This window comes from Sorex araneus, chromosome 2 (assembly GCF_027595985.1).
Source record: "Sorex araneus isolate mSorAra2 chromosome 2, mSorAra2.pri, whole genome shotgun sequence".
In the NCBI taxonomy this organism is placed as follows: domain Eukaryota; kingdom Metazoa; phylum Chordata; class Mammalia; order Eulipotyphla; family Soricidae; genus Sorex; species Sorex araneus.
Genome location: NC_073303.1, coordinates 152,028,108 through 152,043,885, shown reverse-complemented (window position 1 = coordinate 152,043,885; position 15,778 = coordinate 152,028,108). Strand labels below are relative to the sequence as shown.

Sequence of the window (15,778 nt, the reverse complement as noted above, 5' to 3'; positions counted from 1 at the left end):
CCTTGGCCTCAATGAAACTTCCTGATTCTGAAATTCCTTCAACTCTGTGCCCACTCCATTCCAACTTTCTTTCTTTATTAGAATCTATTCCTAACTCACAATCTGTATTAGTGATGTTAAGGGCTTCATGGGCTGAAGCAATAGCACGGTGGGTAGGGTGTTTGCCTTGCACACAGCCGACCCGGGTTTGATTCATCTGTGCCTCTCAGAGAGCTCAGCATGCTACCAACAGTATCTTGCCTGCACAGCAGAGCCTGGCAAGCTACCTGTGGCATATTCGATATACCAAAAACAGTAACAATAACAGTAACAAGGTCTTCATATCCAGCACGCTCTCTTGCCCTCAGTCCTATCCCTGGGTGATGATTTTCCCTTATCCTATGCTTTTAATTACCTGTATACTTTTTATTTAAATGGTGCTCCCCTGTCTACTTAAGTAGAAACTTGGAAAGCCAACTGCTGGCTGTACGTTTCCATTGAACATAATTACTTCAAAATGATTATGTCCAAAAACTTTTTTACCCTTTCCTTATTCTCTTCCCAAATCCTCACTCACTCCCCTAAAGTTTTTATCATTTTCCAGTCAACCAGGTCTGGACCAAGAATCATGCAGCCCAGAATCATGCAGTCCACGGAGAATTCTTGATAAACTTAACCAAGGCATTCTTATATATTTTATGAATGAATTAGCTATTCATCATTTCTTCCTTGAAATATGTATCCTCCGTGCCTTCAAACTCATCATTTCCCCATTTCAGTCCCAATGTATTTTACAGTTTCCAAAATAACTGTTCTAAATGCAAATGTACACTATTTTAACACCCCATCCTTTTTTCAGACTAAATTCTTTTTTTTTAAGTTACATAATTTTTTTAATGTAGAAAAAAGTCACAACTGTTGATACCATTTTAGAACTAATACTGATTCAATAACAAAGTTGAAATATTAAAATCAATAGATCTAGAAGTTATGTAAAGTTATTATATATATCTAATCAGAGGATTGCTAAGCCCATGTCTAAGAATTTATTAAGCGGTTTATTGCTTAGAAGATGTCATACAGCCACACAGTACAGAAACTTCAGAATTTCTATCTGGGCCAAAGAGTCCACAAGGGAGCAGCCACAGGAGGTGGGCCCAGGCTAAATTCTAAGTAAATTAGCATGCAATACAAGATGGTCCTTCAGGATACTGCTCTGTCCCACCTACTATCATTTCCAAACTCAGTTTCAATCATAATAACCTTCTTAGAATCCATGAGTACCCAAATGTCCTCAATGCCAAGTCTGCATCTGCTGATCCCCAGTCTGAAGGTGTGTGTGTTCCTCAATGGTTCCATAGATGATCACTATGTTTGAAGACATAGAGCTTTCTTGCTATGGAACCTTTGGCACGTCCCTTCAGTTTACTTGTTAATGAAGTATGAAGTGACAGCATATACTTCACAGAGATTTATTAGGATTTAATAAAATAATGAACATGATTTCCTTCTTATAATTCCTTTCACATATTTAAGCAAAAAACTCAAAAATGGTAGCTACAGTATTTGCTAACATTTACTTCCTGCTAAAGCATGGCTGAGCCATTCAATACTGTTTCATTTCCTATCTATCACTACCAAATCGCATTCACTCTATTTATTGCTCCCACTGCCTTCTGGTTCATGTGTTTTGCCTGTGTTTACTTTCAAGTTCTGTAACTGTTTTACTTAATTAATCTTTCAGTTAGGACCACGACAATCCAGGACAATGTTTTCATTTGGTATCCCATGGATAAATACATGATATAGCAAGTATAACTGAATACACTGTTAGGACTATAAAAAATGTTGAAGAATAAAAATGGGGGGAAATTATGAAAAAAATCAGAGACGTTTATATTCCTTTTCTTTAAAAAAAAATCCCCCACTGCTTCTCAGTTCTATACACCTGATATGGAATCATAAAGCTACATATTTTAATGGAAAAATCTCTTATCAAGTCAGTTGTAGTCTGGATGGAGTACCTCAAGAATTAAATGATTATATGTATTGGAGGAAAAGGAACAAATACCAGGTTATCTCACACATCTATGAAATGTAGAGGCATAAAATACTGTAATAGATAGCATCAAACATGACAAATCCCTGGCCTTGAATTACAAAATTTATCAATAAACGGAGATAGAAACTTGGGGAATGAATATTAGACCAGAGGTTACCTAAGGGCAGTAATGGAGGGTCATGGCACATTGGTAATGGTGATATTTAGTAACTGTCTATCAATACTACAAAGTCAAACACCATTGTAACCATATTAACTAAACTGTAATTAAATTTTTTTTAAATCTTTGTAAATACAAAAAATAAATATGTAATTTTACCAGTAATTACCATAATGTTTAAATTTTTCCTTCAAAGATTAGTAATAAGAAAAAGGATTATTTTATTGACAGGGCAAGAAATATGTATGGAGGAGCTTTAAAAAATATGAATAGCTAGAAGAAAAGGATTCGCCAGGTGAAACCATGGGGCTGAGTATAAGTTTTTGTGCTTACCTTCTCCAGTGAGGTCGAAAACCATACCAAGAACTGGATTAAGCAAAGAGAAACTGACCTGACAAACAGCTTTCAAGTGAGGGACAGAGACACTGGAAACAGAACTTTACAGTGCAAAGCAGGCTGGATGCACTTAATACCCAGCAACCCAATCCTAGCATTCTATACTCACAACACCAGAATGGAAGGCTAGAAACTATAGGATGTGAACAGAGGTCAACCAGCTGGCAGATGCCATCTAGATGATCTCGTGCAAACCTAGAAGTAGATGCCACATTGAATCTCAATACCCACAACAACAGACTCTACTTGTAGCTCCACCCACCGGTATTATTTAGTTGAGCTACTGGAGTCAGAGAGATAACAATCAAGTATGTTTATTTTTGACAGATAAATAGATCTGGCACCTGGCACTCCACATCTGATTTCGAGTAAGCAAACCAAATTCCTACAGACAGCAAGTATCCAGTGGATCTGCCAAAGCATTTCCCAAGGTCCCACTGCCTGTGATATTTCCCACCAGTTCTAGAGTGCACAGCTGGTCACCACCAGAACAGCAGCCATAGTCAGGTGGGGGGGGGGGGGGGACAGGGGGGACCAACTGTCATACAGTGGCTGCTGGGCACTGCAGGCCCTGGGTCCCAGGCCATTGTCCAGGCCCTCTTGGACATGGCACACAGGCCCTATCCACCACACAGGCCCAATCAAACTCTAATCCCTGAAGCCTGTCTAGGTTGATAGGGGGCACCATATACAAAAAATGGAGACAGAAACTCGTCCACATCAGTGGATAAAGAAGACAGCAGAGAAATTTCTAACACAAAAGAGCTCTGCAAGCAACACAAAGATAACTTCCAAACAACAATCCTAGTGATACTCACTGAAATGACTAGATCTATGGAAAAGAACTTGAGTAAGACCATGCGACTGCAAAGAAAAATGTTGAGGAAAATCCAGACAAAATCATAAAGCAGAAAACACTTAAAAATACAACAGAAAGGGCTTGATAGCTGATGGGGGAAGCCAACAATTTAATCAGTGAGCTCTAGACTAAACAGAAACCATTCAAAAAGGACAACAAAAAAGAGGAAATAATTAAGAATAAAGACAACAGAAGCTAAATGAGACAGCATTAAGAGCTAAAACATAACATCACAGGGTTTCCAGAAAGGAAAGAGAAAATATTCTTTTCTCACCTAACCCCCATATGGAGGTTTTATGATTTACAACTGTATCAGTATTTGGGGGCATACAATGATACTGCACCATACTCAGCCAAAGTGCAGTTATTCCTCCCCCACTGCTCCAAGAATTTATCTAATTCACTTCCTCCTCTCCCGTATTGAGATTCATTTCTGTTGGCAGAATTTCATGGCTGTTTTTCACTGGTTACTGTATATCCCAGGGGTAGAATTTTTATTTGAATAGTAGCTAAGAAATTTCCCAAATTGAGAAAGTTAGATGCCATACCCAAGAATCTCAAGGAAGTTCAAACGAAATAAAACAGATGCACACCTTACAAGTTAAAATGCAAAAAAAAAAAAAAAAAAAAAAGGAGAGGGGTGCACAGAGAGATAGTACAGCAGGTAAGGTGCTTGCCTTGCACTCGGCCAATCGTTCAATCCTGGTACCTTATATGGTAACCTGAGTTTGTCAGGAGATTCCTGAATGCAGAACCAGGAATAAGTTTTGAGCACCAATGAGTGTGCTCCTTCCCCCCTCCCCCCACTTCCTCCCTCTGCCCTGGCAAAAAAACACAAAATGGCCAAAATTAAAGATAGAAATCCTTAAAGCATTCAAGAGAAAAACAGTCACAAACAAGAACTCTCTATAAGATGATCATATTTCTTAACAGAAGTTCTAGTCAGAAGGAGTGGCACAATACACACACAGTACAGAATGAAAAACATCTCCCAATAGGAATACTATACCCAGCAACATTATCTATCATATTCGAAGACAGAATAAAGATATTTTCCAACAGGCAATAGTTAAAGCAATTTGCCACCCAACCAACCCTCTGGGAAATACTACAGGGACTTCTATAAAAGAAAAAGAAATCAAAAGAAGTAGTAATATAACTAAGAAATGTAAAATGCAGCAGGGATAACAATTATGAGGATTTGGTTTTTTGTTTGTTTTTTGGATCCCACCTGAAAATGCTCAGTGATTACCACTGGCAATGCTCAGGGGATCATACGCAGTGCCAGGAGTCAAACTGAAGTTAACCACATATATACAAGGTCAGTCTTATCCTGACCATTGCTCTACCTCTCCAGCCATAAAATAGGAACTCTTAATTTTCAAGCTAACTGAGTCTTCCTTTATTATCTCCATTCTGGTAAATTTAGAGAATTTTAAATGTCAGATACTGTATTGTTCTAGCTCTACAGCTTATATACTCTTTAAGTAGATATTTTGAATTTTTAAAGGAATTTTTTAAATTGCCAAACAATAAAAGATAAACCATATGAACAAACTCCAGAGAAAAGGCTAGAAAAAAAGGATTTAGAATATTATAAATGCTTCCTGGAATATCTTTCTTTGGAGTTTGGACTTGAAAACATAAACAAAAGTAAACCACTCAGATTTATTTGCATTTTAAAAATTAATAATGTAGTGTAAAGGGTAAACTGTGGGCAGGGGAGGAAATGAGTACCGAAATCCATTGAGAAATCATTGTAACAGTCTAGATAAATGAAAACTAGATAAATTAAAAGCCCCAAAATTACAGTCATGAAGAAATCAAAGAGATAAAACCAGTTATCAGTCAGCTGTGGAAACGAAGAAGAGGGAGGAAGAATCTGAGTTGCTACTTAAGTTTATATGTATGTATAAGTAGTTATGCTAGTGATTAACAATAGGAAAGACATTTAGTAGGGACTTTTATATTTAAAGGCCTACAGTACAATGACATAGAGAGGTCCAGTAGATACCAGGGACGCGTATATGTGTGTGTAAAATACAGCTGGTCACTGAAATTATGAACATGAGCAACTTTTCCCAGAGAATCCTTACAAACAGAATGGGTACCAGAGAAGAATAGATTGAAGAACAAAAATATTCATGAAGCAAATTTTAAAGAGAAGCAAAGATAGTAAGAAAAAGAAGTGAGAGAAATAGATGAGGCAGTAAAGAACATGGCCAATACCAAGAAAGGTCTTATTATTAACAAAATAGATGTTAAGTAGGATAGGTAAAAACAACCTCTATATTGAAAATTACATCATTAGTTTCATTGCTGTAGCAATGTCAATAGACTAATGGGATCAAAAGTCAGGTTGCATTTGGGTGATGATGGGAGGGAAGAAAGAAAAGGCAATAATTCTCTTACAATAAATTTGGCAGTGCAAAAAACAGTTGAGTGTGAAGGCAAGGACAAGGGCAAGATATTTTTTTTTGGTTCTCCTTATTTGCTTGTTTTTACTTTGGAATAAAACTTGAGTATGTCTGCAAGTTAAGCTGAAAAGAGCCAATAAGGAGAGAAAGATCCAAGGAATGATGCTAATTGGGCAGGCCTGCAAAATGATGAAAGTTAAAAGAGCCATAGACATGTGGTCCTTTCCTTAGAAAGACGAATGGGTGTTCTCTTGAAATGAGGTGAGGAAGGGGAATGCGATGAAGGTTGCTTAGGTATCTTAGATAAATTTAGCAGAGGTGGGAGGGAAGTCTGATAAAGTCCACACCTCAAATCACCATTTTTTTTTTTTTGCAGTAGAGTAGGAAGTTAATTATCTGCTTGGAATGGATGTTCTGGAAAGGGGTATGAAACCCAGCAGGCACTAAGGTAAATGAAGCAAAGCTCATGAGTAAAATCAGCTTCCAGAAATGAATTCTACCAGCTTTTGCCATCAGACCAAGGCTCTGATATAAAGAACTGAAATCTCAACTGGATTGGGTTAGAATTCAAGACAACAAAGATCATTTGTTCAGTTGTCTCTTCAACGATACCAAATCAGTGCTAGAGGGTATGAAGTGGAATGTCCACATATAGTTTAGCTTGGATTCAAAGAAAATGTCTCTCCTCCACTAGATTGAAAATAGCCTTCTAAGAATGGAATTAGTTGACCAAGAATTACACGGGGTAAGACAGTCTTAATTCAGTAATAAGAATATTATAATAATATATAATGAATATATTAGTTATAATAATAATCATGGTTTATTGTATCTTCCTTCTTAGTCTAATATAATGCATTCTTAAGATATATATAGATATATATATCTATATATTATATAAAGTGAAGATAAATCATGGTCTTAGGTTCTTAAATGATATCTAGTACCAACAAAGGATTAAAAACATCCATATCTCTACATACTTTAAGTTATTAAGATGCATACAGTCTAAAACTTGTCCATATGCCAAAGAGGGTTTATAAAGTGCTCAGAGCAGCACATACGTTCACAGTTCCTTGGGACGGAAAAAGTAATTTGGAGAAACCCTGCTCTTGCCAAATGCTTTTCCTTGCCTTTAAACCAGAGCATGTGATGTTTTTAATTATGCATTTATTCTAATCTAAAACTCATGTCTTGAAGTTGACCAGATTCTGAGTGTTATACCACTACTCCACTGGTATGGAATAAAATATTCAGAAGAATGTGTAATTTCCAATTTTCTAATTCCTGTTTCAACTCCAGGTAGGCAGATAAAATGGTGGGGAGAAGTCAGGTTTGCTGTCTGAGTCTAGGTATATCAGAATCAAATTCCCTGAGGGCTTCATATTTTTTTTACTTTAGTACTGCAATGAGTTTAGCAAAATTGACCTTATACTATTTTTCTTGCTCTCTTATCACAGAAGAAATATCTTCCCTAGTACACAATGTGAAAGTAGCTTTATGTCAACCCAAGAGTGCATTATATTTGGCTAAGAAGGAAGATACAAAAAAAAACACATTTTTTATCTGTATAAAGAGCTATGCCAGTAAAAACCTACAAGATGGGTAAGATGATTACCTGAAAATTATGTCATAGAAGGAACTTCAACATATTTTTTTCAACATATTTTTTTAAATACCTAGAGTTGAATAACATTAAGGAATCACACTTTGTTGTGATACCATTATGATTATTTTGAGTTTAGAATAGTAATCAAATTGGTGGAAAACATCTATCTTTCATTTTAGAACCTGCCCTTTCAAATCTCTATTAGCAACTCAGTGGCAAAGATAAAACATCTGCCAAAATACAGATGACAGCATGAGCAAGTGTCCTTAATGGCAGACGTTTAGTGTAGTGTTCTAACATACTGCCTCTAGACTTCTGGGGAGGTCCATAAATTAGTACTTTCAAATAGACATTTAATCGCTTAAAAATGGCAACTTAGGTTTAAAAGCAGTTAAATCTTTAGAAAAAAATAAAAGATTTTCACTTAAGTAAGCAAAAAATGTTTTTAATTTAATCATCTGTACTCTTGATTCTTCAAGCTCATTCTGAACAAAGAAATACCATTCAGCCACTGAAAAGGCAGTTCATATCACTCATGGTCCTGATTTGAGCAAGGTTTCATTTACCAGTTAGTGAAACCAGTGAGACTGTTGATGGGCTTTTAAACAAGGTATAATTAGACATATTGGGGGGGAGATGGCTGAAAGGAGCATAGTATCTCTTCTGCATCTTGTAAAACAACACAGGAGGCTGCAGTTCGCCAGTGTTTATTAGATGGAAGGGAAATTTTAGATAACCTCTTTTACTACAAAGGGCAACTGAAACTCTAGTGGCTTAACAGTACATGAATTCTTTTAAAATCATGAATCATTACAATTCAACTGAAAGCAAAATTAAACTTCTATCCAAATAAACATACAAATCCACAACTTACTTTTCTTATTCAACATTCTAAATAGTCTACCAAATACCTTGGTTTATGATTACTTGTGTTTTGAGACTGTTAATATTTGTCCACTCATGTCCTTTTAAAGTGACATATGAAGAAGACAAAAAAACGTATTATCTCTTAGCACAAACACTGTTATAGTCAACACTTCATACAACTCAAATATATAGTGCTTCTATTTTCTTGTCTCTTCAGGTTATTACTAAGCACAATAACATGCCATAAATTCGGAATCCTATGTTTCTGTAGGGATTTGGGCGCATTAATATTTTATGTAAATGAATGCTAATTACACATGATCTTAAATGTTACTAAAGGAGGCCTAATAGAATTCCTATCCCCTAAAGTGCCATTCCAGCAGTTCTTTCTCATCCACTTGAAAATAGGCTCCCTGTTTTTTGAAACTGTACAGGTTTTTACACTTTCTCGCTCTTCAGACTCAATTTGATACCGATAGTCTGAATCGGTGAATTTTTTAATTACAAATGGGCAATGAAGGCTTTCTTAACATACAACAGGTTTCTGGAGGCATCCTCTTTTTTCTTTTTTTCACCTACAATGATAGTAATGGATACAAGCCCTTAAAAACAATGACAGGAAACATTACCTTACCTAACACCAACCCTTTAGGTAACAGAAATAATGACTATCAACAGCTCCGCCACACCAGATGTTTCAGAGTGGGAAAAGTGGCTTAAGGGCATCTTGAATGTAGCTAGAAGTCGGAAGGCTTTATGATCATCAATTTAAAACCTAATCAATTTGGCATTCTGTATTTAATGAAACAACAGCCTGTCACTGTTATTCAAACTCAATTCTAAACGTTACAAAAAGTTCAAAAGGGCGCTGTGGATATTCAGCATCCCCGGCGCTGTGAAGCCGTAAACACTGCTGTTCCTCAGTTTCTACAGATGAAGCACACGTTTTAAACAAGCGAAATGGATTCCCAGAGCTGGGGGGGGGGGGGCGGAGGTGGAAGCTGGAGGGGGACAAGGGGGGGGGAACGCGCCTTGGGCGTCAAGACATCAAATCCTCTTCATTTTCACGCGAAATCTGTTTTTTTTTTCCATCTTTCACATCGGTGTTCCCAAATAAAGTGGGGGGGGGGGGGAGGCTTAACGCACAATTCATAACGTATTAAAGTGGTTGATGGGCGGGGGCGGGGGAGAGCTGGAGAGTTTCTAGGAAGCGTATTTTTCGGGCCCCAGAGAAGGAGGGGCAAGAGATTCTCTGATCCAACGCTGCGTTGGAAATCAAACTTCATTGTGTCCTTAACTTCTATATGCCAGTGCGAGGGCTCGCCGGAGAGACCGTGTCTTGCAGACTTGGCCAAAATGCGCACTTCCATCGCCGAGAGGCCCGGGCCCTCCCACTCTCCCGCCTTCATCCCCTCCCAACACCCCCCCGCCAAAGCACGGAGGCAGAAGAGGGGTGCAAAGGAAAGGAGGTCCCCGACAACTGGCAGCCCTCCGCGCCCGTCGCGCCTCTCCCGCCTCGGCTTGGTGGGTGCGCAGGGGTGCGCGGCTAGGAAGGCTTCTCGGGGTGTGCGTCCGGAGGGGATCGCGGAGGGGGACGGAGAGGAGCCCCGTCCTCGCCCCCGGGGAGGGGAAAGAGGAAGGAAAGGAAGGGAAGAGGGCGCCCGGCTGCCCCCGAGGCCCGCCCGCGTCCCTGCTCGGGGCTCCCGGCGAGGGAGAAGGCGCCCTCGGGGGCCCGCGGGGGCGGCCAGTCCGCAGCCGCAGCGCCGGGAGCGGGGACACTCACCGCAGCACGCCGAACCCAACAACAGCGCCGCCAGCAGGGGCCACATCTCTGCGCCCGCCGCGGGGTCGCCACCGCCGCCGCCGCAGGTGTCTGGAGCAGCCTTCGGCAGCCAGCAGCCCCGAACGCCGCCGCCGCCGCCGCCCGTCACAAGCAGCACCAGACGCCCCGGCTGGCCGGCGGCGCGCACGCGCGCTCCCGTCACCCCGCCCGCGCAAGCGCGCACGCGCCCTCGCGCCCGCCCCGCCGCCGCCGCGGTTGACGCCGCGCCCTCCCAGCTCCCGGGCTCCGGGGCCCGCGCCCGCCTGCTCGGCCCGGAGTGCGGGCCAGCCCCCCCAGGGTCGGGAATGGGAGGGGGCGCGCCCCTCAACCCCCACGCCTCCAGGAGGCGGAGTGTGTGTCCCCACGCTCACTGCAGACCTCCCCGCACCTGCCCCTCTCCTGGCCTTCGCCCGTCCTCTCCGGTAGCCTTGCACGCCCCGCGCTCACGCCTGAGGATCCCCGCCAGGCGCGCCTCACGCCCCCCCGTACCTCTTCCCCCGCCATCACCTCCCTATAACGATCTCGCTCCTCCCGGGGCTCCGACCTTGCCCGCGCGCCGTTCGCCCGCCTCTCACCTCTTCCGATTGCCCCCCACCCCACCCCCACTACACCCCAGCACACCGCTTGGGGGCGTCTCTCCCCTTCCCCCTCTAGCGCTGCGCGGAGCCCCCCGGGCTTTCAGCCGAGGTCTGCGCGGCCCACCCGGTCGCACCCGGCTTCAGCGCGCCTGGCACCGGGAGGCCCCCCCCCCCCCCCCCCGCGCTCTCCAGGCTGCAACCGCCGTTTCCCGGGCTGACGCCGAGTTTCGGTTCCACTTTCCCGCCGGTGGCTTTGCGTGTTTGCCTTCTTTGCACAGGGCGAAACAAACAAGTTCCATCCGAGAGAGCAAACATTTTGAGAAGGGGACTCCCGCCCCCTCCCCACCGCGATGTCGGGCTTGGGTGCAAAGATCAGCCCTTTCTCCACCCCCAAGACAGCCTTTCCGAAAAGCCTAATTTGCGACCTTACCGTGGGCAGCCCTGGGGGCTGTTTGGGGTCAGCCCCCTTGAAAACCGGGTTTAAAATGTGGCTCCGAGCCACAGCACGGACAAGACCTTTGAATATCTCACTCAATCACCCGGGCCACATCTTTCATCCCGCAGCAAAAGCCCTTTTAAAACCACCTTTAACATTTATCCTAAATGATGGACTCTCTTGTCAAAAAGTCAGGGTCTGGCGGCCACTCTAATGGAGTAGGCATCCTGTCCACCCCCTTGGTTGTTTTTCTGTTACCTGCCAGAAAAGCAAGCCAGTTTCCCGCTCCAATATCTCACTTCCGAATCTCTACCCGCGGTGTCTCCTTTATTACACCCCATCCCCACAGTAATAAAATCCAGGAAGTAAAATTGCCACTCTGTGACACTGAAGTAGTGCTTTATGTACTATGTAACTTTCCCCCTATAATTGTTTTTCATGTAAACCTCTTCCCCAAAGCATCATCAATTCCTTAAAATCAGAGCGTTATCTTAAGCAGCCCCTCTTCCAAGACTTCCTGTTGCGCTAAAGGGAGCTAATAAATATGTTGATGTGATTTGAAGCAAACATTGCTCGAGTGTGAAACTTGATTGTTTTTTAATGATTAAAACAAAGAAAGGAAAAAAGAAAGAAAGTAAAGCAATTGCCTGGCAGATATATGCACTAAAACAATGGTTAATCATTATGGTGGCAGTGATTTGAATGGCAGCCTTGACACCCTCAGGCCACCAAAGGAACTGATCGATTCTCCTCCAACTGCTGCTTATATGGATACAAAAGAATCATCCACCAGACTTTGAGAGTTTGGGACATTGTGTATCACAGAGCAGCTGGCTGTCTATAAAAGGCTGTCAGCTGTCCCTGAGACCAACCGACCCCCCCAAAGCTGAAGAGTGATTGGGAAGGGCTCTCCCCATCTTCAGAGACAGAGATCTAGTGGTGCTCCGATTTATACTGGGAGCTGCTGAGACTGTGAACTTAAGTAGCTTTGTGTGGAAAATGGACTAGGCTTAAATTAGGTGAGTAAGAGGCTATCTGGGTGACCCCTCTATTCTTGGGAATCTGGCTAGGATGGGGATCTGGCTAGGATATGTTTTGATTGTGGGATAAGGCAACGCCTATCGCGGGGGCTTGGCTCAGTGAAAACTCTCAAGGTTTTACCTTACCTTCGTGTTAACCTTGGGTACCTTCTTCCACTAACCACCTTATGTTTGTGTTTCTCTTTTAAAATTTCCAAAAGTTTTTAATTGGATTCTTGAACTCTCTTACCTTTAAGTTTTTGGGGTGGACTATGAGGGAGTAATATATATTTTAAATAGTATAAATTAGAAAAGGATAATGAGGACTCTGCCCATGGTTATATGTGACGCCCACTTCTCATTTCTCCCACTAGTGTCTTATTCATGTTCATTTATTTTATTCTCTTCACTTTTTCTTTCTTTTATTTTCTTTTTGGTTTTGGGATCACACCCAGTGCTCAGGGCTTACTCCTGGCTCTACTACATTCAGGGATCATTTCTCACAGTGCTCAGGGAACCTATGGGATGCTGGGGATCAAAGCTAGAAGGGCTCTGGTGTGAGATGATATCTCATTGTTGTTTTGATTTGTATCTCCCTGATGACTAGCAATGTGGAGCATTTTTTCATGTGTCTTTTGGCCATTTGTATTTCTTTTTTGAGGAAATTTCTGTTCATTTCTTCTCCCCATTTTTTGATAGGGTTGGAGGTTTTTTTCTTATACAATTCTACTAGTGTCTTGTATGTCCTTGATATTAATCCCTTATCAGATAGGATTGGGAAATATTCTTTCCAATTCTGTGGGCGCTTTCTGTATTTTGGTCACAGTTTCTTTTGAAGTGCAGAAGCTTCTTAGTTTGATGTAGTCCCATTTGTTTATGTTTGCTTCCACTTGCATGCATCCCTGATTCTTGATCATCGACGGATGTCGGAACTCTGGATTCCTTCTCTCACTTGAGTAAAACATGATACTCCAAGCATAGCTCTTTCGATTCCTCTTTGGAATATTCAAATAGCATTCTCATCCTATTTTCATAGGGACCAGGTCTCTGAGGCGAATGTTAGTGCAGAAAGAACAGTGGAGTTGAAAATATGTGCCCGGAGCCAGAAGTTCTTTGTCCTCTTAAACACTTCTTCGACGCTCTTGAAGGCGTTCCATGCTGCTCTCTTCCTTCTGTGCAGTTCTAGCGCCAAGTATTTCCTCATATTGAGTTCTCGACCCAGGTACACATAGCTGCTGCATTCAGAGATGTTCGTTCCATTGAGAGCAAATGGAACGTCAGAGACTAGTTCGTTTTTTATGAGCATTGTTTTGTTGAGATTCAGTTCCAGTCTGACCTTTCCATACTCGTGGTCGAAGTCAGCCAGCATTTGTGCTGCTTGGCCAATGTTTGGTGTTATTAGAACAATATCATCAGCGAAGTGGAGGTGATGTAGTTGCCAACCGACTATTTTCACTCCCATTCCTACCCATTCCAGTCATCGCATGACATTCTCGATGGTGGCACTGAAGAGTTTTGGTGAAATCTTCTCTTTACATCAATGATCATTTCCTTGTAGAATAGTGAGATCCTAGTGGTGAATCCGTAATACTGCTCGCGGAGGATCTTGATGTACTGAGTTTGAATGCCCTGTTTGGCTAGGGCTTCAATGACCACTTCAGTCTCAACAGAATCGAAGGCCTTCTTTAAGTCAATGAATGTTAGACAGAGTGGCATCTTGAACTCTCGAGAAACATCAGTGAGTTTGGTCACTGTGTGGATATGGTCGATCGTGCTGAATCCTTTTTGGAACCCAGCTTGCTCGCATGGTTGTCCTTTGTCTAGTGTTCTGCCTATTCTATTCAGGATGACTCGAGTGAACAACTTGTAAATGACAGACAACAGGCAGATTGGGCAATATTTGCCAATGTTGTGGATGTCTCCCTTCTTGTACAACAGAATGGTCCTGCTGGTTTTCCACTGATACAGAAGATTGCTTTCAGACAAGTAGCATGAGAAGAGCCAAGCCAGTATATTGACGAGTACTGGAAGCAGATTCTTCAGGTGTTCAGGTCTGACCTTGTAAGGACCGGGTGCTGTATACGTCTTTACCGACAAAATGGCATGTTGGATTTCGGAAGGGAGGACGTTGGGAATGACAGACATATCCATCCTGTGGAGTTTTGTATGCAGGCAGGTGGATGTGGCTGTTGAAGAGATCCAACTAGAAGTCATGTATAATCCTCTCCATTGCCCTTCTGGAAGATGTGATAGATCCATCAAGACGTCAGAGGGCGGTCATCTTGGTCTTGTAGTTGGCAAAGGACAGGCGAGTGTTGCAAATACTTTTCTCAGCTTCTGCCGCATCGGCCAACAATGATGCTCTTCTCTCTTTGAGGTCTTCCTTTATCGCTTCTCTGCACAGCTTTGAGAGCTCAAATATTAGCTTGTGGTTGCCTGAGGCTCATGGCAAACCATGTTGGCATATAAGCTCGAGAGTTTCCGAAGATGGGCATCTGTTTGTGGCTTTCTCACTCTCGGCATTCTTCATGCAGTCATGGAGGTGCTGAATTGATCATATTCCTCGTTGATGTTGTCAATGATGGCATATTCCCACGTTGCCGCAGTAGTGCCAACGTGCTCCCAGTTGGTGGTCATTCTGGGAGTTCTCTCTTTAAACTTAAACTTTGCAGACCTTTCTCTCTGCTCTGTGAAGTAGCATTTTGCAGGAAGGAGATGGTGGTCTGATCCCACTTGGAATTTTGGGGCAACAGCAACATCGGTCAGGCAAAACCGTCGATTAAATAGGATGTGGTCAATTTCATTGTGGAACTGTCCACTGGGAGACTCCCAAGTCCAATGTTTAGATTCGGCCTTCTGGAACTGTGAGTTACCATGGATGGTCATGGTTGACATGATGAACTCAGACAGTCTCTCACCCTGTTCGTTTCATTCACTTACCAGCTATTATTAAAATCATTTGCTTATCTGACGATCTTTCTGTTAAATGTACATCAGACTTAAGGAATGTCCTATTGCTTGATGTATACTAGATAGTCAACTCATGATTGTTCAAAGAATGAACGGACAAGTAAATAAACCTCTCAAGGGCACTATCATTTACTAAAGTCAGATGAAACTTCAAGTGTGAGAAAAATATCCAGCAGTAAAGGGAACTGGACTATGAATCTATGAACTGAGCTATCGAACTAACCCTGAAACAATCTGACAGATCAGAGGTTCTTAGCATTACTGAGTTCGAAGTTTGGGTTTATTATTCATCAGTCTGATTATTGTAAATAAATATTTTCGCTCTCCTTGATGTCTCCAAATACCTTTTTTTCTTCTTGGGCTGAATACTTATATTTTAAACATGCTGACCCATGTAATCCTGGGTAACTTCCAATCAGGCACTTTGTACTAGCAATGTTATGTACTGGTTTATGTTATTTGTTATAATCTGCTATAATATTTTATAATCTAAGAAAACATCATCCACACCCTGTTGGACCAAGAAAGAGTTAAAAGCTTGTAAGAGTCAGAACCCCCAAATGTAAGAGCAATCATCTGCACTGGCAGTATAAATCCCGAAGAG

The 15,778-nt window shown here is 42.0% G+C and overlaps 1 protein-coding gene across 2 annotated transcripts in view; it reads right to left on the bottom strand.

The window, feature by feature from the left end:
- Positions 1 to 10,324, bottom strand: part of CD47 (CD47 molecule) — an 86,993-nt gene extending 76,669 nt beyond the window's left edge. For both annotated transcript variants that reach the window (XM_055125340.1, XM_055125341.1), the window contains exon 1: positions 10,133 to 10,324. In XM_055125340.1, the coding sequence (XP_054981315.1) occupies positions 10,133 to 10,178 (46 nt within the window). In that variant the 5' untranslated portion in view covers positions 10,179 to 10,324. The remainder of the gene's footprint in view (positions 1 to 10,132) is intronic.
- Positions 10,325 to 15,778: the final 5,454 nt, after the last annotated feature.